This window comes from Dipodomys ordii, unplaced genomic scaffold (assembly GCF_000151885.1).
Source record: "Dipodomys ordii isolate 6190 unplaced genomic scaffold, Dord_2.0 Scaffold78, whole genome shotgun sequence".
Lineage (NCBI taxonomy): Eukaryota > Metazoa > Chordata > Mammalia > Rodentia > Heteromyidae > Dipodomys > Dipodomys ordii.
The window spans coordinates 6,897,810-6,910,774 of NW_012267294.1; the positions used below are offsets into that span (position 1 = coordinate 6,897,810).

At 41.0% G+C, this 12,965-nt stretch overlaps 1 protein-coding gene across 1 annotated transcript in view; it reads left to right on the plus strand.

Moving 5' to 3' along the window:
• The window catches only part of Man1a2 (mannosidase, alpha, class 1A, member 2), a 75,828-nt gene that overhangs the window by 48,024 nt on the left and 14,839 nt on the right, over positions 1-12,965 (plus strand). The window contains exons 8-9 of the mRNA XM_013024712.1: positions 1,345-1,438; positions 10,611-10,726. Of these exons, the coding sequence (XP_012880166.1) occupies positions 1,345-1,438; positions 10,611-10,726 (210 nt within the window). The remainder of the gene's footprint in view (positions 1-1,344; positions 1,439-10,610; positions 10,727-12,965) is intronic.

Consider the following 12,965-nt stretch of genomic DNA (forward strand, 5'->3'; position numbering starts at 1 on the left):
GAAAAAGCCAGAAGTGGCACTGTGGCTCAAGTGGTAGAGCGCTAGCCTTGAGCTGAAGAGCTGAGGGACAGCACCCAGGCCCAGAGTTCAGGCTCCACAACTGGATACAAAAAAAAAAAAGAAAAGAAAAGAAAATGATAAAGAAAATAACAAGGTGATAATTCAGTCTTCTACATAAAAATTTCAAATGAAAAAAGTTGTAATTATTTTCATCTTTTGTAACACCCTTCAGAACAGTATGAAGTTGGTTCATGGAATTATTACCACTGAGAGTGTTGTAGATGATACTGATCTCCAGTATGAAGGAACAGGGAATATCGATGATGTTCCTGAGCCCATTGCTAACGTTGTGCCATAACCAAGGAAGTCATTTGTGTTAAGTAGGTTGTCCATCTCATATAAAGAGAAAATAAATGTATTACCTATGCAGAACACTTCAGATACATTCTCCAACAAACAAGAGCAAGGACCAGAGCACCTGTGTTGCAATACGTGCACCCCCCTCACCCCCCCCCCCGCTCCCCATAGCTATTATCAAGTCTAACCTCCTAGAGGTAGTCACAGTCACAAAGCTCTTACCCGGGGAGCGGCTGCCGCTGCTGGCATGCCCCTCGGTGTTCTCCCCTCTGTCTTCTACAGCACCTGTGGAGTTGAGACATATGTGTGAACGGAACAATATTTTTAAAGTCTTAACAGTTTGGTTTTAATTGAGTTTCAGTAATTAAATTCAAATTTAACTTTTTCAAATTTATACTTATAATAGAAATGTTATGGTTATATTTCTATGAAATTATCTCTGTTCTTGAAGTTATTTCTGTTCTTATATTCAATATTATAAATTATACCTGTTCATAAATATCTGTTTATTATACTTGGAATAATACTTACCACTAAGGTTTCTGATAGCTCTTTCTGGATAGGAGGGTGTTGAGATTTAACAGATTTCTATCTGCATTTCTTTTTTTTGTTCTACTCTTTTGTTTGATTTTAAAATTTCAATCATATATCTTATAAAAATAAGGAACCAGTCCTCCCACAAAAAGTTATGTCTTTTGTTCCCTGTTATTGGACATGTAAGAATTGGAGGCAAAGACATGTGAATTTGGAGAAATCTAAGGCCAGCTTGCTTTCCAAGCTCAAGATCAACCATACTACATAGAAAAAATAAATTAAAAAATAATAAGGAACCGTTTAAAAATTAGAAACTTTTACTGACCACCACACACAAAAAGGCAGACGTGGGTGTAATAGTTCTTAAGTAATAGAGGAAAAAGAGCAAAAGCTTAGGCTTTGTCAAGCTTTGATGACATTGGTTTTGTTAATTGCATTCTTTATTTTGTTTAGGTCATGCATATCCGGAAATTACTTCAGAAAATGGACCGTCCAAATGGCCTTTATCCAAATTATTTAAACCCAAGAACAGGGCGCTGGGGTCAGTGTAAGTATTTCTAGTTCAATCGATGCTTTGTTTAAAGGTTACTTGAAAGCTGTGAGGTGTTAGAAAATTTGGCTTCGGTCTGCTCCTGTGTTCTTCCTGTGCCATTACCTTTGGCAAGTCTAACCTGTCCTAGGTTCAGCTCTTCTACTTGTAAAGTGGAAACGGTAACACTTAACGACTTTGCTGAAAGTTAGTGTGTTAGTGTAAGGGGTATTCTAACTAGTATCTTCATGGAAATAAGAACACAGCTTAGGATAAGTATTAAATCAGGAATCTGAGACACAATGAGCATTTTGACTGAGTAGAAATGGGACATTCGGTGGAGCACTAGCTCATGCCTATAATCCTAGCTGCTCGGGAGGCTGCGGTCTGAGGATCCCTGTTCAAAGCTAGCCCAGACAGACAAAGCCAAAAGACTTACCTCCTACTAACCTCCTCTGAAAGAGGTAGAGATGTGCTAGCCTTCAAGTGGATGTACTAGATTTCAGCAAAAAAGCTCATCAGGGGCAGCATCCAGGGTCCTGAATCCAAGCCTAGTATTACTGACACACATATACCCCCCCCAAAAACAGTTAAAATGAAAAAGGCTCTCTGACAAACTGTATCTACTTATTCCTTTCAGCAGAAAATGTCCTGCTATCTCTTATTTACCAGGCTCTGTGCCAAGTTCTAGCTTGAGACTAGAGATAAAAAGAAGAATAGAGAGGTGTGACCTGAATTTAGGGAGAATTTAGGCTAGCAGGACCAGTATGAATCTTGGTTTTTTTTTTTTGTCGGCCGTGGGGCTTGAACTCTGGGCCTGGGTGCTGTCCCTCAGTTCTTCAGCTCAAGGCTAGTGCTCTACCACTTGAGCCACAGCACCACTTCTGGTTTTCTGGTGGTTTATTGGAGATAGGAGTCTCACGGTCTCTCCTGCCCAGGCTGGCTTTGAACCGCAGTCCTCAGATCTCAGCCTCCTGAGTAGCTAGGATTACAGGCGTGAGCCACCAGCGCCGGCTGTTTTTTTTTTTTTTTAAATTAAGGTTTTTTTTTTTTTTTTTAATGGTGATGGCTGGGAATGTGGCTTAGTGGTAGAGTACTTGCCTGACATGCATGAAGCCCTCAGTACCACATACACAGAAAAAGTTAGAAGTGGTTCTTTGGCTCAGGAGATAGAATGCTAGCCTTGAGCAAAGGAAGCTCAGAGACAGTGCCCAGGCCCTGAGTTCAAGCCCCAGGACTGGCTAAAAAATGGAGAAAAAAAAAGAATGCTTATAAAGAAATATAGCATGGGGGCTGGAAAGGTGGCTCAGTGGTAGAACGCTTGCCTTGCATGCCTGAGGCCCTGGGTTCGATTCCTCAGCACCACATAAGCAAAAAGAAAAAAGCCGGAAGTGGCGCTGTGGCTCAAGTGGTAGAGCGCTAGCCTTGAGCTGAAGAGCTGAGGGACAGCGCCCAAGCCTAGAGTTCAGGCCCCACGACCGGACCCAAAAAAAAAACAAAAGAAATATAGCATGTATACATAGAATTTTAGTATTTACATGTTGTGCTAGTACTGTTCTCTTTTGAAAGGTAGACAAACTAAATGTGTTACAACTCTGCCTCTAATAAAACATGTTTGGGTCATTTTTTGAGATTAACGAGCATAATGAAGTAGTAAATAAAAAACAAGTTATGATCTTTCAATTTGGTATACTGAAAACACTTAAATTCTGCCAGTTCTCCCTGCCTGAGTACCAAGAGGAGACCTTCACTGTGGCATTGTCTTTAAGCTGCTTTTCAGGATGCTGTCTGTATTTCCGGAAGGTCAGACTGGCTGGTCTGTGCAGTTAGATCTGTCATAGTCTGGATGCCACCTTTGAATTCGTCTCATGTATTTTTTTTCCCTTGAGATTCTTTGCATGCAGCTCACTGTTCTCTTTAATTTGCAGAAAATGTAAGGTCTGATACCGCAACTGAATAGAAATGATACTTTCTGAAAAAGCAGACCCCTGAGAATTGCATTACTAAACTATAAAAAAAAAGAAGTTTTCTTTTTCCATGAAAGAAAAACTGGATTAATGACTACTTGGTGATTTAGATGAATGAATTGCAGATTTTTACTCCTTAGAATTGTATTAAGATTTGGGAATATTCTAACATCAGAGGCAAAATTATGCTTAGTTCCTTTTGTACGTCTTGCCAGAATAGAGTTCATTTCAAAACTATTTAAATATCTTAAGATAAAAATCACTAAAATTCTAAATATGGCAGGACAGATAACCAGAGCAGCCTTTTCTAAGTGTCCCCTAAAGAAGAAACAAAGGAAAAGGTGTCCATATTGCTGTGTGCAAGTGTGTTAGTCTCTTGTGTTTCCTAACAATTAAAAGGCAGTGTCAGCCAGGCACTGGTGGCTCATGCCTAAAATCAGAGCTACTAAAAAGGATGAGATCTAAGGATTACCGCTCAAAGCCAGCCAGGACATTAAAATCATAAGACTGCTTCTCCAATTAATCTCCAAAACACCACTTAAGCCATACCTCAAGTGGTAGAGCAGCAACTCAAAAAACTAAGGAAGAGTTTGAGGCCCTGATGCAGGCATGTGTGCATGCGCACACACACACATACACACACACACAAGCATACTGTCAAAACTAGATAACACTTCATGAATACCAAGATGGTTAAAAATCCAAAGGACAGTGGGGTGCCCATGGCTCACGTGTATAATCCTGGCTCCTTAGGAGGCTGACATCTGAGGATCATGGTTCAAAGCCAGCCTGGACAAGAAAGTCCGTGGCACTCTTTATTTCCAAGTAAACATAAAAAAACCTGGAACTAGAGCTGGCCTTCAGTGAAAAATTGTTTAGAGAAAATGCTCAGACCTTTAGATCAAGCCCCAGTACCAGCACAAAAAAAATCTAAAGGATGGGAAATAAAAGTTGGCAAAGATGTGGAAAAATTGGAACCCTTTTTCTCGGTGGTGGGATGTGACATGTTGCAGTCTCTGTGAAAACTTGGCAGTTCCTTGAAAAGTTAAACAGACAATTACATACGAACAGCAATCAACTCCTACACATACACCCAAAAGATTTGGAACAGGAACCTAAGAAACGGTATGCCCGTATCCACAGCAGCATCACTTACAGTGGGCAAGAGGTGGAAACAGCCAGCCAGGGTTTGAATGTGGTGTGACCACTAATAAAGAGTTCCCGAGCTAGAGTCCCAGGTCTGAGTGTGGTGTTTTTTTGTTTTTTGTTTTTTGGTAGGTTGTGAGGCCTGAACTCTGGGCCTGGGCTCTGTCCCTCAGCTCTTCAGCTCAAGGCTAGCACTCTACCACTTGAGCCACAGCGCTACTTCCGGCTTTTTTCTTTTTGCTTATGTGGTGTTGAGGAATCGAACCCAGGGCCTCATGCATGCAAGGCAAGCACTCTACCACTGAGCCACCTTCCCAGCCTGAGTGTGGTGTTTTTGAGGGGTGGAATCGTTCAGAGGTTAGGGACTAGCCTTATTAGGCAATGCTTTCATAGGATGAGCTAGATCTTAGAGAGAGGCGGCAGCTCCACTCCTTGGCTCCTGCTTACAGCCACCTTTCCTCTCTGTTTCTCTGCCGTGTTGTGGCATTAGGTCTTCCCCAAAGCAGAGGCTGTTGGCCTCCCTGATCTTGAACCTCCAAAACTAGAACTAAATAAATCCCTGTGCCCTTGGCATTTTGTGCAGCAGCAGCAAACGGGAATAGCCCACGTGCCCAACAGGGAATGTGTAAACAATGTGATATAAACGTGCAGTGGAGTATTACTCAGCTCTAAAAAGTAATGGGGTTTTGACATGTGATCCACTATGAGTGAGCCTTGAAATTGTTATCTTGAGAGAACAAAGCCTGCCACAAGAGGATTGTTTTATGATTCTACTTACGCCAGGTATCTGGAGTGGTCAGATTCATGGAGTTAGTTGATGAGCGGTAAGCAGGGGCTTTGGTGAGAGAGGAATGGGGAGGAGAACACCTGCTTTCTATGGATTGGCAGCGATGGTGGTCATGGTGCGTACGTCACATGACTGATATCACCAAAGGATACAATTGAAAGCATGAAAATGGCAACTTTCTTATTCCACTTCACCAGTAAAAAGCCCAATGAAAACAGCTCGTTCTTCACTGTTTTGCCCCACAAAGTAAATTCAGGCGACTTTGTAATACATTCCTGCCAGCAGTTACTAATTTGGAGAATGCTTTAGAAAGAGCTGTTGACCGGTTATTTTGGCAAAGGTCTTTGAAGCCCCGTGGAGCTGCCCTTATAGCGGTTGGGCAGCTGCAGTCCTCACTGAAGTGTACAATGTGTTCTTTCTCATGGTTTTTCTGTTTTATATCAGCTTCTGAAAAGTATATCACATTCCATTATTATCTTTGAGCAGTATACATCTGTCACATCTATAAATAACGTGCAAAACAAACATTGAATTGAACAGAAATTCAACAATCCAGCTTTGGCTAACTGTATTATAATTAGAGTAATGATAATGTCTGATGTGCACATAGCAATCACCATGTATAATTACTGGTAATTACCCTCAGGAAAAGTACTTGGCAGCAGATAGAAAGGAATCTAGTAAGGAACCTAAATTTAAAAGCACATCTTGAGTTTTGTTGTTTTTAGTGATTAATATGAAGAAAATATAGGAAGTCAGTCATTACAGACTCATTAAATTTTATAGCCCTAGATTTAGAATTGTGGAAAAAAATAAAAATGGGTATACTGTTTGGAATTATGAGACCTATCTTGGCTTTCCAGCTTAATTATTTAACTAGGTTATTGAACTTCTCTATGCTTCTGCTTCGTCTCCTAATTGAAGTTACTTAATAGGATGATTGAGTCATATTTGTGAGCCACTGTGTTTAAAAATGTTTCACATTAATTTTTATTCTAGAATTTCCTGTAGGAACACTACAAGAAATAGCTTCTATTAGAGATTTTTTCATGACTGATTTCAAGGATGCTGGGATAGGTCGTGCAAACCATGCATGCTTATGAATGTTCTATATGGGAATACAGTTTCTCAATGTCAAGAGGCCCTGAGCTGGCATGGCTCAAAGTGGGAGTTGAGACTCAAGTAGTAGAGCAGAAAGAGCCTACTGAGAGCATGAGATTCTTTTTTGTTTTGTTTTGGTCAGTCATGGGGCTTGAACTCTGGGCCTGGGCACTGTGCCTGAGCCCTTCAGCTAAAGGCGAGTGCTCTACCTCTTGAGCCACAGCACCACTTCCATTTTTCTGATGGTTTATTGGAGATAAGAGTCTCATGGACTTTCCTGCCTGGGCTGGCTTTGAATCACGATCCTCAGATCTCAGCCTTCTGAGTAGCTAGGATTACAGGCGTGAGCCACCAGCGCCTGCGGAGCATGAGATTCTTGAGTTCAAGCCCTGGGACTGGTACTGGTGCACACCACACACACAAACATATACACACAATTGTTTTCCTAATTGTCGACTTTTCAGATTTCAACATATATTCAGGATACAAGTCCTTTAGGAAAAATACTCTTGACTACCAAGTATTTTTTCTCTGTTCGTGGCCTGTCTTTTCATTCATTTGTTAATATTGAAGAGTAGGAAGTTCAAATTTGCTCTCCATTTTTGTCAGATTTTTTTAATTGACTTTTTTGGTGTCACCCTTGTTTCTAAAATGTCCTAAGTAAGTTTTTTTTGTTGTTGTTTTGTTTTTTCCCAGTCCTGGGGCTTGAACTCAGGGCCTGGGCGCTGTCCCTGAGCTTCTTTTGTTCAATCAAGGCTAGCTAGCACTCTACTACTTGAGCCAAAGCATCACTTCTGGCTTTTTCTATTTATGTGGTACTGAGGAATAGAACCCAGGGCTTCATGCATGCTAGGCATGCTAGGCTACTGCTGAGCCACATTCCCAGCCCTGAAGTACGTTTTATATTCAGGTCTGTCATCCATTTTGAGTGGATTTCTTATAGGGATCACCTTTTGTATGCGTGTGGATGTCCTAGTGTTTGAGGACAATTTGTTAAAAGGTAGTCACTTCCTCCACTGCATTTCCTTCCTATCTTTTGTTTAAAATTAGTGGTTTAGGGGCTGGGAAGGTGGCTCAGTGGTAGAGTGCTTGCCTTGCATGCATGAGGCCCTGGGTTGGATTACTCAGCACCACATAAGCAAAAAGAAAAAAAAGCTAGAAGTGACGCTGTGGCTCAAGTGGTAGAGTGCTAGCCTTGAGCTAAAAAGCTGAGGGACAGCGCCCAGGCCCATAGTTCAGGCCCCACGACTGGACCTCCCCCCCCAAAAAAAATTAGTGGTCTAAGTTGGCTGTGGTGGTACATACTTGCAATCTAACGCTTAGAACACCAGCCTGGGCTATACCGTGAGACCCTGCTTTAAAACAACAACAACAACAATAACAACAAAATTGTCCATTTAGGTATGGGTTTGGTTTTGAACTCTGTTCTCTCCTATTGGCCTGTTTATCATTATTCAGATACTTTTTTTGTTTTTGGTTGGTCGTGGGGCTTGAACTCAGCCTGGCGCTGTCCCTCAGTTCTTCTGCTCAAGGTGAGCGCTCTACCACTTGAGCCACCGCTCCACTTACATTTTCTGGTGGTTCATTGGAGAGAAGTCTCATGGATGCTGCTGCCCAGGCTGGCAGATCTCAGCCTCATGGGTAGCTAGGTTATAGGTATGATCCAGTAGTGCCCAGCTACCGTCATGTTCTGAGTAGTATCTGTTTGTAAGTCTTGGAATCCATAGTGTTGGCCCTTTAGTTGTTTTGCTTTATATCAAAATTGTTTTTGCTGCCCAGGTTCTTTGCATTTCCATTTTATTACTATTTTTTTTCTGTCTTCTATTATTTTCTGCTTGTGTTGCTGAGGATCTAACCTTGGGTCTCCTGGTCAAGCACTCCATGAGCCATGTTCCCCATCCTTCCATGTTAACTCAGAATTGTCTTCCAGAAAAGTCTGCGGGGACTTTGATTATAATTGCCTAGGATCAATGGACTATGGACTTCTTTTTTTTTTAACTGTATTTTTTTTTTTTGTCTTTTTTGGTACTGGGGATCGAACCCAGGACATTGCACTTGCTAGGCAAGCGCTTTGCCACTGAGCTACATCCCAGCCTGGACTTGGACTTCTTTTTTTTTTTTTTTTTTGGTGTCCGGTCGTGGGGCCTGAACCCTGGGCCTGAGAGCTGTCTCTCAGCTCAAGGCTAGCGTTCTACCATTTGAGCCACAGCACCACTTCTGGCTTTTTTCTTTTTGCTTATATGGTGCTGAGAAATCGAACCCAGGGCCTCAGGCATGCAAGGCAAGCACTCTATCACTGAGCCAACTTCCCAGCCCCCTTGGACTTCTTAATACTAGCAGTTAGCATGAAATATTTCTGCCTGTTCATTTATTTAGGTGTTCCTTTATAATTTCTCAAAAGTAGTTTACAGCTTGCAGGGTATAGATCTTTCATATTTTGCCAGATTTATCTGTAAATATGTCATGCTTTATGTTATAAACTGTGTTTTTCTTTCTGTCTTTTATGGCTGTTGCTAATATAGAAGAATTAGTTGATGTTAGTATATTAATCTTGTATATGTAAATTGCTGTACTCAATAAATTGTTCTAGTAATTTGTAAATACCATTTGAATTTTCTATGTAGATCGTATTTTCTCCAAATAAGAGACAATTTTAGTTTTTAATTTCTAATCTAACTGCTGTTTAATTTTTTTATTGTTGTTGGTGGTAGTAGGGCTTGAACTCAGGGCCAGGTGCTCTCCCTGAGCTTTTTTTTGCTCAAGGCTGGTGCTCTGCTTCTTTTGAGCCATAGCTCCACTTCTGGTTTTTTGGTGGCTAATTGGAACTAAGTCTCACAGACTTCCTACCTGAGCTGGCTTTGAACCTCAGTTCTCAGATCTCAGCCTCCTGAGTGAGTAGCTAGGATTATAGATATGAGGCTATACACCAGACCCAGCTGTTTAATTTTTTTTTGGGAGGGGGTCCAGTCATGGGGCCTGAACTCTGGGCCTGGGTGCTGTCGCTCAGCTCTTCAGCTCAAGGCTAGCGCTGTACCACTTGAGCCACAGCGCCACTTCCAGCTTTTTTCTTTTTGCTTATGTGGTGCTGAGGAATCGCACCCAGGGCCTCATGCATGCAAGGCAAGCGCTCTACCACTGAGCCACCTTCCCAGCCCCCAGCTGTTAAATTTTTATGCTTAGTTGTACTTGCTAGAACTTAATGTTGAAGAACATTAGTGTTGGTGAACATTCTTGTCCTGTTCCTGATGTTAGAGAGCACCCTGTCCTTCATCATCAAGGGAGTTGCTTTCCTTCCTTCCTTTCCTTCCCTCCCTCCCTCCCTCCCCCTTCCTCCTCCCCTCCCTCCCTTCCTTCTTTCCATCTGTCTGTCATCTTGCTATCTCTATCAATCCATTTATCCATCTGTCTCCTATTATCTCATTGAAGGAGTTTGCTGGGGTTGGTGAGAGGTGATTTTTTTTGTTGTTTCTGTTTTTTTAAATCAGAATGATGGTCAGATTTTGTCAACTTGTTTTTATTGTCATGTTTGCATTGTTAATACAGTAAGCTACTTTGATGGATTTTTAATATTATATCTATCCTGAACTCAATAACGTTTAGTGAGGTTTCATTTTGTTCACTGACATATTACTGTGTAAGTTTCCTTATTTGTCTATTTTAGTATGCTTGTTGTGATCTTATAGGATTATTAATGAGGTGATGTCTCATCTTCGCTTTCTCCTGAAGACATTCTTAGTTCTTTAAATATGCTTGGAATTTGCTGGGTTAGCCATCTGGCCTGGCATTTTTTTTAGAAAAGTTTTAGTGTTTTGTGTGTGTGTGTGTGTGTGTGTGTGTGTGTGTGTGATACACACCTTTTAATTCATTTTTTCTGATTGAAAAAAAAATCTGTTCTTTCTCAAGTGGATTTTAGTCATTCTGTCTTTTCAATAATTGTTTACCAAAACGTCTTAACTTGTTGGCATAAATTTGTTTTTAATACTCCCTAATGTCCCTTTTGTCCCTGTAGATTCTATCTTACTGATTTTTGCCTCAAACTTTATAATGTATTTTTCATTTGGGTTGTTGTTTTGGCTTTTATAGTGTCTTAAGGTTGGAACTGAGGTTTTTTTGGAGGGTGGTTAATTGGAGATAAAAGTCCAGTTGCATATTTTTCTGCCAGATTGACTTCTCTTCTCCCTTGTTATAGATCACACGTCTGTTGGGGGTCTGGGGGACAGTTTTTATGAGTACTTGCTGAAAGCGTGGCTGATGTCGGATAAAACTGACCACGAGGCCAGGAAGATGTATGACGATGCTGTGGAGGTAGGTGTGGGAGGCCTACTTATACCATGTGTGTCTCATACTCACACACAGCACCACACTACACTGTAGGGTTTGAATGGAAATCCTCCTTTTGTCTGGTCTTTGTGACATTTTAAGGAAATTGTTGAAGAATTTAGTATACCGTATTACTGAAATTTTAGCTACTTTTAATTAGTGTCTGTAGAGATTGGAATGTCTAGTGACTGTGCATTTCCATCAACATTTTTTTTCCCCAAAGAACTACTTGAGTCCACACTTGGCGAACATCATGGGTAAACACTACAGTAGTGTCAGCATACTTTACAGTGCTTTTTATGGGCAAGGATTGTTCTCTTTGTCCTTATTACCACTTCACAATAATGTACTGAAGGTCACACAGCTAGCTAGTAGGTGACGAGGGCTGGAACTGAACCATCTTGTTATAGATCTGTCCTCCTTGCTGTGTGGCTGTAGTTCATCTTCATGTGACCTCACAGAACAGTGTTTTCACAGGTTCAGCTGGGGCAGGGTCATTCCAGAATGTTGTCAGTATCGGTGCTGTTAAGTTAGTTAGTAAAGATGTGTTCGACTTCTTCTGTTTACTAGTGGTGGGAGGGTTGAGACAGGGTCTCACCAGAGCCCATGCCAGCCTTGAACTTGGGATCCTCCTGGATCAGCCAGGAGTAATAATATAATATTGTCATATACAACATTGTCATATATATCATATATAATATTTCTGAGTCCAAAAGAAAACTAGTAATAAAAAGCCCAATTTTTTACTTTTATACTAGCAAGTTCCTAAGGACAAGTTGACTTATAGGTAATTATAGCCTAGTAAGATATGTTGTAAAATATAATAGAAACATTTATAACAAGTCCTTAGACATTTATGGAGTATCTCATATACAGAGCATGCTAGCTGTGAAGTCCACAAGATGGAAACGTATGCCCTGTGCTTGTTAGATGTGTTAAAGACTATCAAGGTAATGGAAACAGCTGCAGAAACTTATAGTTCAGTGAGAATCTTTGACCACTTTTGGCTCTCAGCCACCTCCCATTCCTCCATGCAATTATTAAGTTATAAGAGCACCATTCAGCTGGGCGCTGGTGGCTCACTTCTGTAATCCTAGCTACTCAAGAGGCTGATCTGAGGATCACAGTTCAAAGCCAGCTCGGGCCGGAAAGTCCATTAGACTCCATCTCCAATTAAGCACCAGAAAATTGGAAGTGGTGCTGCTGTGGCTCAAGTGGTAGAGCACTCGCCTAGAGCTGAAGAGCTAAGGGACTTTGCCTAGGCCCAGAGTTTAATCCCCACAACCAACAACAACAACAACAAAAAAGACCAAGAACACTATTCATTCTTAAAATTATTTATTGAGCACTTATTGAGTTCATTGTACATGATAGCCTTCTGCAACAAAAGATGGTGAGTAAGGAATCATCTACACAGTCCTGTGACATGTGCGTCACCATTACAGAGTACAGAATCAGCTTTTCCAAGGATGATTGTTCTTGTCTGAAAACAGCCCACACTAAATACGTGGATTTACTCTTGAAAGAAGGATTCTTATTACTCTCATGAAGAAATGGTGTAATTAGGCCTAATCATACCCAGTAATTTTTTCCAAAGAGAACTGAATGAGTACAGTTTCTTACAGTCTTCCAAAGAGATATTTGTGAGGCGTAGAGAATTAATTCATAGCCCCTCTCAGCAGAGTTTGAAAGCATAGTCCAAAGAAACAAAGCTCTTAAAAGGTCTCAGCTTCACAATGAGCTGTGATTGTTATTCTCTACTATTTGTTATACTCAGCTTAATGGAAAACACCTCCCTCACCACCCACGTCTTAGTAAAGCCGACATGTGTGGAGGGCAGATTTGACAACGGGACCCTTCATCTCTGCACCACACCTAGATAAATGCTTGAGTTTGAGAAGTAAAGGGCTGAGGATAAAGAGTTAGAATTTAATTTGAAAGCTTTGTAATGTGCCTAGTAGGCTCAGGTGGCAGAATGACATGGACAGTGAGGAACCTTTCTGTTTACTTATGAGCTTGGCTGTTTCAGTTTTTACCAGAAGAAATGGACAAGCCTTTAGGTTATAACTTTTTATCATGATCTCATGATAGCCTTACCATAATTTTTACACATTTCATTCAGCTCAGGAAAACAAAGGCTGCAGTGGTAATGTTATGCAGAGAGATACTCTACGCCTCATTTCTCCTTCCTCTTTGTGCTGGTGAGCCCAATATCTGTCCCACA